General features: G+C 49.9%; 1 protein-coding gene across 12 annotated transcripts in view; it reads right to left on the reverse strand.

The window, feature by feature from the left end:
* Positions 1 to 17,095, reverse strand: part of PTPRT (protein tyrosine phosphatase receptor type T) — a 1,077,107-nt gene that overhangs the window by 47,881 nt on the left and 1,012,131 nt on the right. For 6 of the 12 annotated variants that reach the window (XM_060617982.3, XM_060617963.3, XM_081795349.1 and 3 more), the window contains 5 exons: positions 10,245 to 10,281; positions 8,852 to 8,949; positions 6,284 to 6,343; positions 5,443 to 5,559; positions 211 to 365 (listed from right to left, as the gene is read on the reverse strand). In XM_060617982.3, the coding sequence (XP_060473965.1) occupies positions 211 to 365; positions 5,443 to 5,559; positions 6,284 to 6,343; positions 8,852 to 8,949; positions 10,245 to 10,281 (467 nt within the window). The remainder of the gene's footprint in view (positions 1 to 210; positions 366 to 5,442; positions 5,560 to 6,283; positions 6,344 to 8,851; positions 8,950 to 10,244; positions 10,282 to 17,095) is intronic. The other 6 variants (XM_060618029.3, XM_060618020.3, XM_060618011.3 and 3 more) reach the window with 1 other exon arrangement.

The raw sequence follows: 17,095 nt of genomic DNA on the forward strand, positions 1-17,095 counted from the left end.
AATGATACCAACTGGTACTGCTACTATTACTTTGTTATCAATATTGTCGTTGTCATCAGCCCTTGGGGCTGGGGCTGGGCTTGGGGACACAGGGCAGGGCAGTCTGGAAGGCGAAGAATAAAGGCCACTGGAAAAACAGTGTCTCTCTCCCCGAGAGCAAGGCTGCAGAAGCAGAAGCAGCCTTGTTTAGAGCTGGAGGACTTCACTTACCTGCAGTGGACCACTATGGGCCCCGCCTCGGGGGGGTTGAGGAACTTCACTTGGCGCACAAAGCCCAGGAGGCCGGTGGCATAGCAGGGGACGCCGTGGTCAGGCCAGCTGGTGAAGTGGAAGAGGCGGAGTTCCCGGATCTCGTGGTAGCCTTTCTGAGGAGAGAACGCGCCCCTGTTCCTCCAGCTGCTGCACCCGCATGCCCCCCCTGCCCCAAGCACCCGCGGGGAACACGGTTGCTGCACCGAGGAACCAGCCTCCCTGCCATCGGGGAGGACAGGACCCTACCAGCGTGAGCAGGGGTTGCCACACAGGGTGACTTCTGTCATCTGTTGCGCCTGGGGGCCATGGAAGTAGGTAACGTAGAGGTGGTGGCTTTGCTGCAGGACTTCTCAGAGACTTTCGTGGGCTCATGTACACTCTGCATCCCCAAGGGAGTGTTACAGCCTCCCACAGTGTTTGTCCAAGGGACCCTCTTTTTTTTTTTTTAAAATTTTTTTTCAATGTTTTTTATTTATTTTTGGGACAGAGAGAGACAGAGCATGAAAGGGGGAGGGGCAGAGAGAGAGGGAGACACAGAATCGGAAACAGGCTCCAGGCTCTGAGCCATCAGCCCAGAGCCCGACGCGGGGCTCGAACTCACGGACCGCGAGATCGTGACCTGGCTGAAGTCGGAGGCTTAACCGACTGCGCCACCCAGGCGCCCCAAGGGACCCTCTTTTGACAAAGTGTCATGGGACTTCTATTCAGCAGAACAGACTCAGAGAAAGGTTGGCCTTAAACAACAAGTTCAAGTCCTTGCCAGTACACTATATGGCTTTTTCTGTGACTGGGGTCTGTGTCCCTCAGTTCTCCAGCCCTATCATTGTCTCCATGGCTTTTAAGTTTAAAAAAATGTGCCAGACTTCTTTAGTTATGAGATTCTTATTTAGAATGGTAAGATAGGAAACAAATAAAAGCTAGAGCTCCTCTGACGGACGGGGGCCTGGGCCTCCAGTTTCTTCCACTTCCCCTCTCACCGCTCCTTACTAAGGACACCGCTCCTTACTAAGGACTGAGACACCCTCCGGGCTAAGGGCACTGCTCTGACCAGTCTCTGGTCAGGTGTCACCTGGAGCCTGAGCTTAGGCAGTGTCCTTGCCCACTCTTTCTTACCTTGCAATCTCCCGCAGGTGTGCAGGGAACACTGACTAGGAAGAGTGTTCATTCCTTCAGTTAAAGAATATTCACTGAGGTTATCTGTGCCTCATGTTAGGCACTGCGAAGGCAGAAATAAAAGCTATGGCCCCCGTCCCTAGAACAGCTCATGGTCTAGCTGGGGAGGCAGACCCCTAAGTGGAAAATTCTACTGAAGTATTTAAAGGAGTGTCAGGTAACCCCATCTGGGGAAGGAGAAATCAGAGAGGGCTTCCTAAAGGAGGTGATGCATGGCCTGAGTCTTGAGACACAATAATAGCTAACATTTATTATTTTTTAATTATTTATTTTTTAATTTATTATTTTCTTATTTTATTTTTATTATTTTATTATTTTTAAAGAAGTTTTTTTTAAAGATTTAAAATTTTTTTCAGTGTTTATTTTTGAGAGAGAGCGAGAGCAAGCAAGCGTATGTGTGTGAGTGGGAGAGAGGCATAGAGAGAGGCAGAGAATCCAAAGCAGGCTCCATGCTATCAGCACAAAGCCTGACGTGGAGATGGAACTCATGAACCACAAGATCATGACCTGAGCTGAAGGTGGACGCTCAACCGACTGAGCCACCCAGGTGCCCCTATAGCTAATACTTATTAAACACAGACTCCATGCCTGTTACTCTTCTGAACATTTCAATGTATTAACTCATTTAATTCTCAGACCAGTCCTTATGTTGTTATCTCTGTTTTGTGGATGAGGAAATTGAGGCTAAGCAAGGTTACGTAACATAACTAGGTCACACAACTAGTAAGTTGTAACCCAGTCTGGACCCTGGCTGATGGACTCCACATCTGCACGCCTAATCACTGTAAGACACCGATGTCCGAGTACTGCCCAGCGGAACAGATGGCGGGATTCCGTGGGAGACCGGCAGCGGGGCATCCATGTGGGGACAGGGCTTACTTAGCACAGCTCGTGCACAGAATCACAAACGGGGCACCCCCAGAGGAAAGTAGAAGACGGGGCACGTGCTGGATCCCGGGAGGCCTTGTATCCCACACTGAGTCTTTACTGGGGAGCTCTGGGGAGGCTGCAGGGATGGGTGCACAGAAGGGGAAGCACGTCATCAGACTTGCATTTTTAGGAGGACTATGCAGGCTGCTATGTGAAGCAGGGATCTGAGCGGGTGTGTTGGGGGGCAGTGCAGAGGGCGCTGACAGTGCCCTTCAGGTCCCCTTTCCTGGGCCAGAAACCCCATCCCCAGCTCCTCTGAGTCTTGGCTGATGCCCACAGCCACTTCCTCCTTCAGAGAATTGCTCAGCCAACCAGGAGCCACTTCCCCTGGGGGTGGGCAGCTGGCCTTCAGTGGCTGGAGGACAGCAGAGTGGGCAGCTGACTTGCTGAGACTGCCCAGGACTGAGTGGTTTCCCGGGACATGGGACTTTTGGTGCTAAAGCCAGGATGGCCCTGGGCACACCAGGACATTGGGTTACCCTAATGGAGGAACAGAAGATCCCTTTGCCTTGAGACAGATTAACTGTCTCTAGAGCTCCCATGGGATCTGGCTGATGCTGGTCTCAGGCTGAAAGCATTCCCTTGCTTGGCTCCTTCCCCTGCCCCATCCCGCCTCCTCCTTCTCTTCTCTTCTCCTCAGAACAAGGGCACCCAAAGCTCTGCCTCAGGCTCAGCTCCCAGAAACCCAGACTAAGATGGGGTGAGACTAGAAGCAGAGAGGCCCCAGGAGGCTGGGGTAGGAGTCCAGGTGGGAGTGAACACAGGCCCAGATGAGGGCCCTGATGGACGAGCTCAAGTAGGAGAAAACAGCTTCAGGAATACTCAGTTTTTCATTTCATGCTCAGAGTCACCTCAGCCCGGGGAAGCCCTTGTTCCAGACCTCACTACCTCCACTGCGGTTATGTATCAGGGGCCCTCTCTCCCCGTTGGGACTGTGCTCTCTTCAAGGGCAGATGCTGCTTCCTGTTTATTATTTCTGGCTCCTGGGCTCGGCTCAAGAACCAATTGTGAGCTAATGACCCAGGCAGTTTGCTGAGCACCTGTATATGGTTCTCCAAAGCCTCCCTGCTCAGGTGTGGGACCCAGGATGGGCCACTATGTCCCCACTGCTCATCTCACTCTCCACACTAACTGCTTATGTGCCAGATGAGATGGGAACCCCATCCAAGGACCTTTTTTGTGGCTTGTGTGCCCAGGACTCCCCACTGCAGGAGTGCTGACTGCGAGTGACTCCCCTTTTCTGGAGAGGTGCCCTCAGCCAACAAGAGCCAACTTGTGCTGGAGGTGACCTCTCAGTGGCTGGTCTACAGTCAGAGGGCAGACTGAGGCAAGGGGGCAAACTCTCTGGTGCAGGTCATGCTCTGGAAGCCCCCTGGAGCAGGCCTGGGCTAGACTTTGCGGAAGACTCTCTTGCCCAGGTCCTTCTCTTTCCCTCTCCCACTTCCTGCCCTCTATTACAAGTTTCTCTTGAGAGTGGTCCCAGGGTGCACTATATGCATCTGAATCCTTGTCTCAGGCTCTGCTTTTAAGGAACCTGACCTAAGGCCACATCAATGCACCTGTTGTCTTCCTCCTCGTCAAGAAGAAGGGCCCTTCTCTCCTGACTCTTCACCTGAGCCTGCAGATATAGGCCTTCAGGAGCACGGGGCTTGGAGAGGGAACGGCCAGGAGGAGCGTGTCCTGTACTCAACCACGCGTGCAGGCACCATACCGTGCATGTGCCTGCTTCAGTCCTCAAAAGTACTTGCACAAACCTCAACAGCACAGCTTTCACGGCAGTGAATGCCCAATGCTTCTGCATCCTCGGGTCTGGGGCCACCTGGTCCAGTAGTGCAGGTACTTTCAGAAAATGGCGTGTTGGGGGTGCCTGGGTGGCTCAGTCGGTTAAGCGTCCGACTTCGGCTCAGGTCATGATCTCACAGTTCGTGAGTTCGAGCCCCGCGTCGGGCTCTGTGCTGATGGCTCGGAGCCTGGAGCCTGTTTCGGATTCTGTGTCTCCCTTTCTCTCTGCCCCTCCCCTGCTCATTCTCTGTCTCTCTCTGTCTCAAAAATAAATAAACATTAAAAAAAAAAAAAAAAAAAAAAAGAAAATGGCGTGTTGGAGTAGTGGAGGCACAGCGAGCCTCAGTCAAGGGCTGAGGTGGGAACGTGGTTCGGCCTGCTTACGGCCGGGCAACTCTGGACAGCTGATGTACGTGCGCTGTGCCTAATTTTTGTCATCTCTAAAATGGGGGTAATAACAGTACCTCCATGAAGAGGTTGTTGGGAGGATTAAATGAGTTCATGTATGCAAAGCACCGAGAAAAGCACCTGCTTTAATAATTGCTCAATAAATGTTAGCTAGCATTATGAGACCAATTAAATTACTAATCTAATAATTATTTGGAATCTCATTCTTTTTTTTTTCATTTTAAGCTTTTCTCATTTTTTTAAATGAAATCTCATTCTTGCTTACTTGCACCCTAGCCTCGTTTCAATACCTAGACCAGCATCTCTCAACCCTGACATCACTGACATTTGTGGTTGGGGGCTGGGGTGTCCTATGCATTGCAGGATGTTAGCGTCCTTGGCCTCCACCCATAGACGCCAGGAGCACCCCTCCTTCCTCAGGTTTGATAACTAAAAATGTCCCTAGACATGGTCAAACGTCCCCTGTGGGACAAAATCACCACCAGTTGAGAACCACAGGCCTAGAACATGTTGAAATCTTCTTTCCCCTCAACTCTGCATGTTTCCTTCTCTCTGCCTGGCAGAGTATTCCTCCTGTTCTTCCCTCAGCTGGCTCCTTCTCATCCTTCATTATCTGCCTCAATACCTCCTCCTCCAGGAAGCCCTCTCTGACCACATCATCTTCCTGTCTCCACTCATGGCATGTTTTTTTTTTTTCCCATGGCTTTTATCACCATATGGCATTACTCCATTTATTTGTCTGTTGAATTCTGTTTGTCTCTCCTGCTAGAGGGGGGCATCTTCTGGAATGGGATTCACATCCAACCTGATTGCTGATTCATCCCTGGTGCCAAACACAGGATGGGCACAGAGCAGACCCTCGCTCAGTGCATGCCCAGAATGAACAAACAAGCTTACCTTCTGGACTGTGAAGGTACGTATGACGTATTCTGCCAGGGGTTCTGTTTCAATCAGGGTGACTTTAATGTCTCCGTAGACCTCTGTGTCGTCAGGCCAGTATCGCACACACTTCACCTGTGAGAAAAGACAGAGACAAGGACGAATGAGTGGGTGGCTGAGTACGAGCAGCCGCCTCGTCTGGCCTTCCTGTTCAGATAAACCCAAGGGCGATTTGGGTGGAATTTCGGTCGAAGGGGTTCTCAGCTGGCCAGGGACTGGCAAACCGCACAGGGCCACGCTCTCTCCCCAAGGAACTGGAGCCGTTAGGGATAATGGTGGTACCTTCTTTTGCAGAGCTCCTTAAAATCTCCAAGTCCATCATCACCCTAAGTGATCGAATAGACCAAGGTGAGGTAGGCAGGTGGCGTTACCCCGTTTACAGATGAGAGTAACGCTTGAGTGTGGAGGTCTGGTGACTCTTCTGGGGTCACTGGGCCAGTTTCCTAGCTCTGGCTGAGCCCTCTCTGTGCGAGGTCAGGCTGGGGCAGCTGGGTAGTGTCAGCAGAGCAGAGATGAGAATAAAAGGTGGGAAACAGCAAGGGAGTGGAAGCAGAAGTGGTCGGGAGAGGGACATTACTATTAAGAGGTGGAAATTGGGGGCTGGAAGGAGAAAGGCTCTCATTTGGGAAAAGTATGGAAGGTGCTGGGCTCAGAGGGAAGACTCTGTGACCGCTCTGTGCCCGGGCGGTGGGTGCAGGTGCTACAGACAAGCCAGTCCCACATCCTGACTCTGCGTCACACTCCGCGGGAGGAAGAAGAGATCATCATTGCTTTCCCCTAAAAAGAACAAAAGCATTACCATTCCGGGGGACGCCGCGCGGCCTACAGTGGCATTTCCCACAGTGTGTTCCGCTGGGCGCTAATAGGTGTTAGGTAAAACACAAGAAACAAAAAAACAAACAAAAAAAAGGTTTTGTGGTCAAATGAGTTTGGGAAATGCTGGATTAAACAAAGTTAAACAGGCCGCTCTGCTACCAGACTCCTCAGCTCATCGAATGTGCTAACGCTACTGTATTTTCGACTCTCCGAGAGGGGCAAAGAGTGCACAGCATTTCCCAAACGTATTTAACCATGGAACCCTCTTCTCACTAGACATCCTGCAGGCTAGCATCCCGTGGAACCCACTTAGGGAAATGCTGGTACAGTGCAACAGGCTTTGGAGGCAAATGGATGCGTTGCTTGGTGCTAACGTTCAGTAGCTGTGTAGCTTCCAGAAAGTGCCGAAATCTCTGAGGCTCAACTTCTTATTAATAATGACAGCTAGGGGCGCCAGGGTGGCTCTGAGAGTTAAGCGTCCGACTCTCGGTTTCGGCTCAGGCCATGATCTCACGGTTCGTGAGCTGGAGTCCCGAGTCAGGCTCTGCCCTGTCAGCGCACAGCCTGCTGGGGATTCTCTCTCTCTCTGCCCCTCCCCAACTCGTGCTTTCTCTCTCCAAATAAATAAATAAACTTAAAAAAATGATAGCTAACACTTATTGACAACTTACTGTTTCTCACTGCTTACTAAGTGTTCTATGAATTCCTTCCATGTGTTATTTTAATAGCTTATCATTACAACCTCATACAGATATTATTATTACCCCATTTTACAGATGAGGAATCAGAAGCACTGAGAGGCTAAAAAAGTGTCCAATGTCAGTAATGGATGGAGCCAGGATGCAAAGCTAGGCCATCTGAATAATTACCAGAAACACCACCTGGGGCAGTTGTTGGGACTCCAAATGAAGTAATACACAGTAAGCATCTGGCACGGTGCTTGGCTCTTAGGAGTTCTGTCAAGAGAGTACTCCCCTGTTCCCTCCCCAAATCCAAATTAGACTCATGATCTGTCCATCAAGGGAGTCTGTCTCCAATATGGGATATGTTATAGAACAGGCTGGAGTTTACCTCTGAATTCTTAAATCCTAGTTTTTTGGGTTTTTTTGTTTTTTGGTCCACAGCAGTTCCTCCCCCAGGCCTGGGTCCCTGGGGAGCAGTCAGGAGTGGAGGGGCTGCGATACTAGCATGAGAGTCAAGAGTCAGTGGTCCTGGCAGGGCTCTGGCTAGGGGACTCCAGGGTAGTCACTCCACCCCTTTGGGCCTGTTTCCTCATCTGTAAAATTGGGGAAAGTACTAGGTAAGAGTGGGCTCCAGGATAAAGTCCCTCCTGGCCCTAGAGTCCAATGAGGCCACGAGATGTCCATAGCCTGGATTACGACAACAGCCCAGATTCTCTCTTTCCCGTTATCTTGGAGGCCAGGACTCTCTACTTTAATGGGTTATCTGGTTCTTGTCGAAACAAAAACTTACCTGCCCACTCTTCAGTTATTTCATATGGTAAGTGGAGAGGCCCTCTTCATTCTAGGGTCTGTGCACCTCGCCTTTAAACCCAGCAGCCCGCCCACCCACATGCCACAGTTTACCAAGTTGGCAAAAGCAAGCTGGGGAATAACAGTCCCATTTCCAAGCCCTAGGAGCAGCTAAGGATGACATAGGAGAGAGTCAAGATAGAGCAGAGTGGGAGACCGAGGCCTGAACCCTGAGGAATATCCAGGTTTAGAGGTAAGGGAGCAAAGGGTCGAATGCTCTGAGAGGCTGAGGTCGATGAGAAGAAAGTGGCTGTTCGTCCGCATGAAGGATGCTGGTGATATTGACGGTGTCACTATGGGTGGGATGGAGGGAGGAGTTACGCTGGATGGGGGAGAAGAGAACGGCAGTGGAGAAGCAGAGTCTGTGTGTGTCTTTAGAGTCTGGCAGAAAAGTACGGACAAGAGAATCCTTTTTGTTTGCCTGCTTTATATTTTTCAGGGGGAAGGTACTCAGGATGTTTTACATTCAGGGGAATGATCTAGCAATGAGAAAAAGAGCTACTTTTCAAGTGAGCAGAGAAATGAAAAAAATATTGAATAGAATCTGTGATTTAAGGCACTGGGATTGCCTTTGAAAGGGCAAGAGTCACTTCCTCCGTCGTATGAGGCAGAACCATTAGAAACAGCAGATATTCTACCATTTGGGGTCAACAAAAATGGCCATTTTTTATGGGTTCCCCCTGATGAGAGAGGGGGAAGAATGAGAAGGTGGTTGTAGATGCGGGTAGGATTGTGGCTTTGCGGTGTGAAGATGAGAGTTCACGTCTGATGGCTTTAGTTTCCTCAAAGTGCATGAGATGACATCATCAACGGGGTGAGGGTGGAGAGAGGGATGATTTGAAGGGAAAGGCCAGTCCTCGAATGGGAAGCAGGAGTGAGGATGTCTCCCATGCAGGTTGTTGTGGGGCGAACTGTTGAACACTGTTGAATGGGGGCACTTGGCACAAGGCCCAGAGCAGAGGAATGTTTGGAGGGCAGCACTAGCATCCTCTGTCCAGGTGGCTGCGGGAGGGGCTTACCCGGCCCACTTCCACGAGGTTTGTGACCATGACGATGCTGGCCGAGTTCTCCTGCCAGATCATCCTCCAAAAGTCCTTGACGGTCTCCTGCATTGGACCTGCCGACAGAGAAGGTGACAGGGTCAAGGAAGCAGCCAAGAGGCCATCCCTCCTGCGTGGTCAGTCAAGGCTCGGCAGAGGTAAGAAAGAGCAAGGCCAGATGACCCTTGCTGGGACACCCAAGTCATCGAGACCAGGGCCAGAGTATGGAAAAGAAAAGCAGCTTTCCAACCAAGCAGAGCATGGACTATAGCATCCGCTGGACACGTCGACAGCTTCTTCTCTTCCCTCTGCTCTCCCACAGCCCCCAGGTGTCTTGCACCCATTGCCCTTCCCTGGCGATGATTTTCTCACTCAGAATTGGGCTCTAGAAGCTCAGTGAGAGACAGGGAGGAAATTGGGGTTGCAGGGAAGGGAGGAGAGACAGAGAGCTGCTGGGAGCCAGACGCTCACGGCGCAAACAGAAGAGGCCCGATTGTGAGCTTGACAAACACAGGGAGCATTCGTCTGCAGCCCAAACAGCAGGGACAGAAAGAAACAGATAAGGCAAGAGAGATAGCATCTGAGAGTCCAAAGCAATTTCCTTGGAAATTTCTCTTTCAATGTCCTGAGCCTTCATCGCTTTCACAACTACTCAAGTAACACATGTGTTTTGTATCAAAATCCGAATAGCATTTTTCTGTATATGTATACACTTTTCTGTGTATGTACCCCTATTTCTATGTATGTATTTGCTGTAATAAGCATCATTATATGCATTTTTGCATGCTCTTAAAAATTCTGACCAAGCATGAAATGCATTCACTGCATAATTTTCTAGAATATTGAAGTATCACACTTTATTTAACTCATCTACCAACGGTTGGGCATTTAAGACTTTTCACTTTTTTGCTATTGAAGATAATGCTGTGAAGAGTATCTTTATATATATCCCTGTCCGTATATGTAATTATCTACAGGATTTCCTCCCCCAACCGTTGGGGAGATAGGATCATTTTTAAGCCTCTGATGATGTACAGCCACGTTGTTTTCTACTTCCGTCTTCTAGGCATATACTCATCAAAGGGATAAGGCAGCATCAACTCCAGTTCCAGATGGTGGATCTTGAAGCCGACGCTTCTGGTCTGCCCTGCCTGACCGCTGCCTAGTGACATCTCCTTCATCTCTCGCTCATGTCCCTCCCCTAGAGCTGAACTTGGCACCTCTTTCCTTCACAAAAAACACAAATGGACGCTCCCAGGGACCCCTGGAGGCTCTCCAGCCCTACTCCTCTGCAGCTTCTTTGCTGGCAGACGCCCATCCCTCTCTTACAGTGAAGGGCGAGGACCCTTTCAAGGAAGAGGAGAGTACTTACCCTGAGTTGCAATGTAGTGCCGAGGTCGATGGTATCCCTGGACAACAGGACAGAAGCACAGTGAGGGCCTGCAGTCAAAGCTTGCAAACACCCTAATAGTAATAGTTCTCCTTTCCAAGACATGGTTTCCTCATAGGCAAAGTGGGAATAGCGTTAGACGTTTCCCAGAGAAGTGGCAAAGATTAAATCAGGTAACGCATGTAAAGAGCTTATTAAATCACTCAATTTATAATAGTTACTTGTGAGGGGCCCATATAGGCTTGCCCTGGAAGCAAGAACTGGGTGGACATTACTTATGCCCGTGCACCCAGAAAGAGGTGGAGAAGGAATTTCGGGGTTTCTGGGGGGACATAAACCACCAAAAAGTCTTTCCTGAGCCATAACTGTGTGCAGAACACTGCGTGAGTCCCTGTAGGCCACCCACCAGAAGAAAGCCATTGAGTTGTTGGCCTCTTGAATTAGTAACAATTAGAAAAAAAAATTGGTAAGAATGCCACAATGTGACTGTCTCTGTGCCACATGGCTGGGCTTGGGATTGGAAGTCCCATTCACCAGGGAGGGCCCCGTGCAGGTGTGACCCAGAGGCTGATAAAGCCACTTTCTGTTTCAGAGTCTAGTTCCTGATATTCTTGTCCATCTCAGAGTGTCCCAATAGGCCTTGCCATGCACACTCTGGTGTGGGGTTACTCTGTGCCCCATAACCCTAATCACTGGGGAAGAGGTTGAAGATAACCTTCTCTTTGGCCTGGATATGGCCATACTGGAGGATCCCCTCTCTAGTGCCAGAGAGGAATTATATCCTACTGGGTAGAGTTTAAGTTTGGGGACAAAGATTTGCATTTAGTCCATAACACTGAATGTAATTAGTATTTAGTGAATGAACACATGAGTGAATGAGTGGATGGATGGATGGATAAAATTTCAAAATACAGATGCCAATTATGGAGCCTGCTGGTGGAGACATTATTATTGACAGTCCTGAAATCCCCTTTCCTTTATGGTTAACTATCTCAAAAGAAAACAAGCCCTAAAGTTTGATGAATATCTAGTTTCTCTTAAATGTTGGTGATCAGTCTTTCTTCCCTGCCGGGGTGGATGGGCTGCCTCCTCTTTCTCAGGAAATGAGCCAGAATTGCCACCTGTATGGTTTATGGCGAAACAGATGTGCTATCTCTGAAGTTCTGGATCCACTTTCTGATTTGAAGACTAGTTTTTGGGTCCCTTATATATTCCTCCACCTCAATCTTCCACCAGCTCCATAAATATTCAGTAGGTACCTTTTAACTGCTGGGCATACTCTAGAGATGCCGGAGTTCACTGTCAGCACCAACCCAGGGCACTGTCATGGCCTGAGCTACTATTGGGTTAACCACAGTGACTAGGAATCAATGGCCCCACCTAAGCTCTGTTTGAGCAGTCCTGTCTTCTTAGTGAGTTGTCAGCTTCTTGAGGACAAACACTGCCTCCTAAGTTTTAAAAATATTTTCCATAGAGCCTAGTACAGTGTGAGACTCAGAGCAAGTGTCCAACGAACAAGTTGCTGAGAGGTCAGCTAAATACATTAAGGTAGGAAGAAGTTATGTGTGCACACTCTGGACCCCGTTGCCTGGTTTTGAATCCCGGCCCTGACCCTTAAGAGCTGTGTGGTGGTCTGGGGCAAGTACTTAACCTCCCTGTGCCTCAATTGATTTTTTGCTGTTAAATGCAGGTACTTTTATCTACATCATAGGATTGCTGTTAGGGTTATATGACAGTTACTATGTCCCAGGCACTATCCTAAGATTTAATGTATAGGACTTTATATTATTTTATTGGTTATCTGGCAAACATTTATTGGGTGCCTACCACGACTAAGAGTCTGTGTTGGCCACTTGGGAGATGGTGAGATCAGTAGTCCTTCTCTCCTCATTGCTCTGCCTGTTAATGTAAAACAGAGCTCTTCTCTGACACATGGGAAGTAGGAAGGGAGGTGAGAGGTACTAGGAGGTAACTCTTCCTTCAAGTCAAGATGGACAAGGTTTCCTAGGCTCTAGGAATTTTCTTGAGTAGGTCTGGGAACACAAAACAGTCCCCTAGAGTGTGGGAGGATGCGGTTTCTCATGCCCACTCCCCCACACCCTGCCATCATCCCTCCTAGTTACAGCCCTCGTCCTCCCTGACCTGGGCCATAGCTCCGGCCTCTTGTTGGCCTCCCTGAGTCCAGTCTGGTCCCATAGCTCATCTGCTTCCTGCCAGAACAAAGTCTCCAGTGCACATCTGATTATGTTATTTCCCCCACCAAACAGCCTACCGTGGCCCCCCACTGCCTGCACAGTAATGTCCAAACGCCTCAGCTCAGGACTGCCGATCCATTTCCAGCCTCACTGCCAGCTGTCCCTCTGCACCCCCTCTCGTGTTCCCTAAGTCCCAGCCTCCCCGCGCTATCCCTCAGATGAGACCTCCCTCCTCCTGAGCAGTCCCACAGGCTTCTGCAGATGCCCAATGAGCATACTCACAGCGTGAGCTGCAATACGATCTTTGTATTTTTCTCCTCCTGGGCCACAGCACGTGACACTCAGTTGGGTGCCATTTTCAGCAAAGGCTGGCTGGTGACATACGTGCATGAATAGGTCACTGGGGTGAGGTTGGGGCACCTTAATGGTATCTCCACTCCATCCCTCCAGGAGCTTTCCTGTTCCGACTGCTCTTCCCCTGGCTTACTGGCTGTCTTTCTCTTCTTCAGAAACAGCAGTCATGTTTCCATCCAGAGGCCTTTGCACTGGCCATTCCCTGTGCCTGCTACATGTGTCCCCCGTTAACTCAGCGGTTTGCTCTCTCCCTCCATCCGGGCTACTGCTCTGTTACCAGTCACTTCTACAGAGAGCCTCCCCTGACCACCCTGCCAGCCTCTTTCAAGTTTCTGTGGTTTACTTTCCTTTGCACTTGTCACCAAATGGCACAGTGTTCTTTGTTTATGTACATGCTCACTGTTTCCCCAGTGGAATGGGAGGGCCAGCAGGGCAGGGCTGTATCCAGCTTGCTCATGGCTGTGTCCCCAGCACAGAGAAGTCTGCCTGGGCCACCAGCCTTGATACACATGTATCGAATTCACGCACACTGCAGGTGAGTAAAAGGCCCTCTGGTCTCTAAGACCCTAGACAGTCCCCAAAGAGAAAACATTCTAACCACGAGACTCCTCAACAATGGAGATAAAAGGAACCGTATTGCTTAACTGGGGTCTTTGCTGGAGATTTGCCAGGAACTGGGACAGGAAACTTCCTAACCTTAAATGAACTCTGAGTTCACCGAAGTCCCACCTACACAGCAGAGACCCACTGCCGACCGGCCCCGGCTGCCTCCATCCGTCTGTGAGCAACGGGAAAGAGGCTTGCATCCAAAACACATTTATCTCACTCTGGACTCATGCATCTGTTACTTACTGGGGACCCAGATACGATATTTATTTCCAGGCTGGTAATTTATAACAGATTCAAGTGGCCAATACATTCTCGGGTGTGCAAACAAACCCGCCGGCGGGATGGTTCCGATGGTAGCAGAACCATGGCCTCTGGAGGCACCCACAGGGCTGGCCCCATCTAGCTCATTATCCAAATGGAGTTGTTTTAATGGATCGTCAAGATCCAATTGTGGATAAATGATTCTAGCATGGGCAGTTAGTTCTTCTGAGAGCCAGGATGATTTCAACTGGGCTGGAGACCAGGGCAAAAGGGTGAGGACCTAGAGAGCTGTCTAGGGTATGTCTGGCTGGGAATCTCCAAAGAGACTAAGGCAGTTTAAGTTTGCTGCAGTACATAGTAGGTTCACAATTAATGAGCTTCCCCACCCCTCACTCCACCCTATATTGGTGACAGCATGCTAGGAGGGGCTTGTGCTTGGTGTCTTCTCTGTCCCTCCATGTTTCTACTTTTCCCTTCCACGCTCTGCCGTGTGCCATGGGATGCTGACCCATATGGACCACATCATGGGCTTCTGTGGCCTCCAGCTTCCAGTTGTGTTCAGCAAATGGGGGGCAGAAGCAGGGACTCAGAGACCATGGGGAGGTTGGGTGTATGTTCTAGGTCCGCCCGCATCAGGCCACTGAGGTTAGCACTGACTCTCTGTCAGAGGCTACTGCTTCTAGCCCGGGAATACTGCACCCCACCCTGTTGGTTTCCCTTAATCCTGCCCCCACCCTTGTTGAACTCTCCTCAGTTGAGTGAGCCTCTGTTTCCTAATGGGAGACTGAGAGGTACATCAGTTATCACATCCTGCTGGGGTAGCATTATTATCCCACTTTGCAGATATGAGAACAAGTAAATAATTCACCCAAGATCATAAGGCTGGTAAGCAGGACTGAATAAACCCAACAAGGGCTGAATTCATGACTTTGGTCTCACGAACCTTTGACTCTAACCAGTGAGACTGACTCTAACCAATGAGATCCAGCAGAGGCCAGTGTCATATATTAAGACAGCATCTAGCAGAGGCTGTTTGGCCTGTGTGCACAATGTAGTACTTCTAGGGAGGGAAAGGGTGGTGGGGTGTCCTTAGTGTGCAGAGAACTGGATTCTAGCTATGCAACCTTGAGCAAGGATCTTAAGCCCAATCCCTGGCTTCTTATCCTCAAAAGCTTGCAGAATGCATTGTAACGATGGAAGCTGGTAGGCATGGGGGGGGGGGGGGCGCATCCTCAGTGTCGATGTTGGAGATCCACCTGCATCGTCAGCAATTTCATTTGTTGCCTGTAACACACCGGAGTGCATCTTGGCTCTGACTGTGGCAAGATGCTCGTGCAACTTTGGATTGAGTGTCTATCTAGGGAAGTAATTTTTGCTGGTGGCTACCACTTAGATGACAAACACCAGATACGGCAACTTAGGCCGGCACACCTCATGTGGGCCACGGCCATCAGTGTTGCCACAAGCACTCAGCTGGAGACAAGGTCAAAAGGAAACTGGAAGGAACTAGTTCAGTCTGGTTAACTACATGCTAACTGAATCCCTACTGGGTGCTGGATGTGAGGTGCTGTCTGGGAGTGGATGGGGAGGGACAGGAGGAAAGGCCCTGGGTTTGGAGTTATTCCAGTCTGGTTCCTAAGTTTGGCTCTGCTGCCGACCAGCTGCATGGCCTTAGCCAAGCTTCGCAACCTCTTTAAACCTCAGCTTCCCTTTCTGAAAAATGGGGAGGATTACTTGGAGGGGCATTGAGGGGTCTCCATAAACCGACTCCTTTAAAACCCTCCACCGTGGCATCACAGGGTGCAGGGAAGACTCATTTAGAGTCACTGGCTGTTGTCATTATAACTGTTATAACTGAAGCCAGCAGAACATGGTAGGGGAGTCACCCCAGATTCAGACTCCTGCTCTCTCCCCCTCCACATCCTAGCAGTGTGATCCTAGATAAGTTACATAACTAATTGACAGCCTCAGCTAACCCATCTGGAAATGGGTAGCAATGGCATTTACTTCAGGAGGATGTGGTACTAGTTAAGGTAATGCTGATACACAAGAGGTGATGTGAGGTTACTACCAATCCTTCTTGCCTGTTGGACTCTTACTCATTGGCTAAGGCAGCACTGTGTCACCTCCTCCAGGAAGGCTTCCTCGACTACCCACCTCTATACCTCAAGGCTTTGGTTTTCCTTTATGTTCCCATAGGCCCTGCTCTGAGGGTCTCTTTTCTTACCTGAGTCCCTCACCAGACCTGAGTCTCTTTTCAGGTCTGGGTTTCTAGCACACAGTGGAGGGCCTGCTCAGTGTTTGTGAAACGAATACTAGATGCATGAGGGAGAGGCCGGAGGTGTGATGGGTGGATACTCCAAATGCTTTCTCCAGGCTCAAGACAGATTACTCTGAACTGGCCATCTCCTTGTGAACTTTCCTGGGAGGGCCACGCGGACAGAGGCTGTGTCTACCTTGACCTCCACTGAAACTCCAGCCCCTGTTCCTGACCATGTGTAGGCCCTTTGTAAGCCAGGGTCCAGGCAGGGACTAGAATCCACTGTGGGTGTTTCAGACACGGGGAATTCGGTATGGGGAGCTGGGGACCTATCAGTGTTAGAGGAGCTGGGATGCTAACCAGGGGACAGAGGGGCTCCCAGAGGGAGACTGTGACAGCCCCTGGAACTAGTGGGTGATGGAGACACAGAAGCAGCCGGACCCTGGAGCAGAGGAGTTGCCAGGCAGAGGCGGGAACTCCAGTGGGTCTTCCTGGGAGAAGCTGGAGCCACAGCTGGGATGCGGCCACTGCCAGAGTCAGCACCCAGGGAGGTGAGAGAGGAGGAAAATTACACCAGCCTTCCCCTTCCAATCTCCCATCAATGCCTTCCTTGTAGGCATCAGCTTGCTCTCCCTCCTGCCGCACACACACACACGCATACACACATGCACATACTCTCACACACACACACACTGTCATACACACACACACACACATACAGTCTCTCACACTCTCACATACACACTCACACATACACACAGATACATGCACACACACTCTCACATACACACACACTCTCACATACACACATGCACTCACATGCACACACTCTCACACACACTCACACACACTCTCACATACACACTCACACACACTCTAACATACATATATGCACTCACATGCACACAGTCTCACATATACACACACACTCTCATATACACACACACACTCACATACAGTCTCACACACTCTCACATACACACTCACACACACTCTCACACACACACACACACATATATATATATATATATATATATATATATATATATATGCACTCACATGCACACACTCTCACACTCATACTCTCACATACATATATGCACTCACATGCACACACATACACACTCACACACACTCTCACATACATATATGCA

Source organism: Panthera onca, chromosome A3, assembly GCF_046562875.1.
Source record: "Panthera onca isolate mPanOnc1 chromosome A3, mPanOnc1 haplotype 2, whole genome shotgun sequence".
Lineage (NCBI taxonomy): Eukaryota > Metazoa > Chordata > Mammalia > Carnivora > Felidae > Panthera > Panthera onca.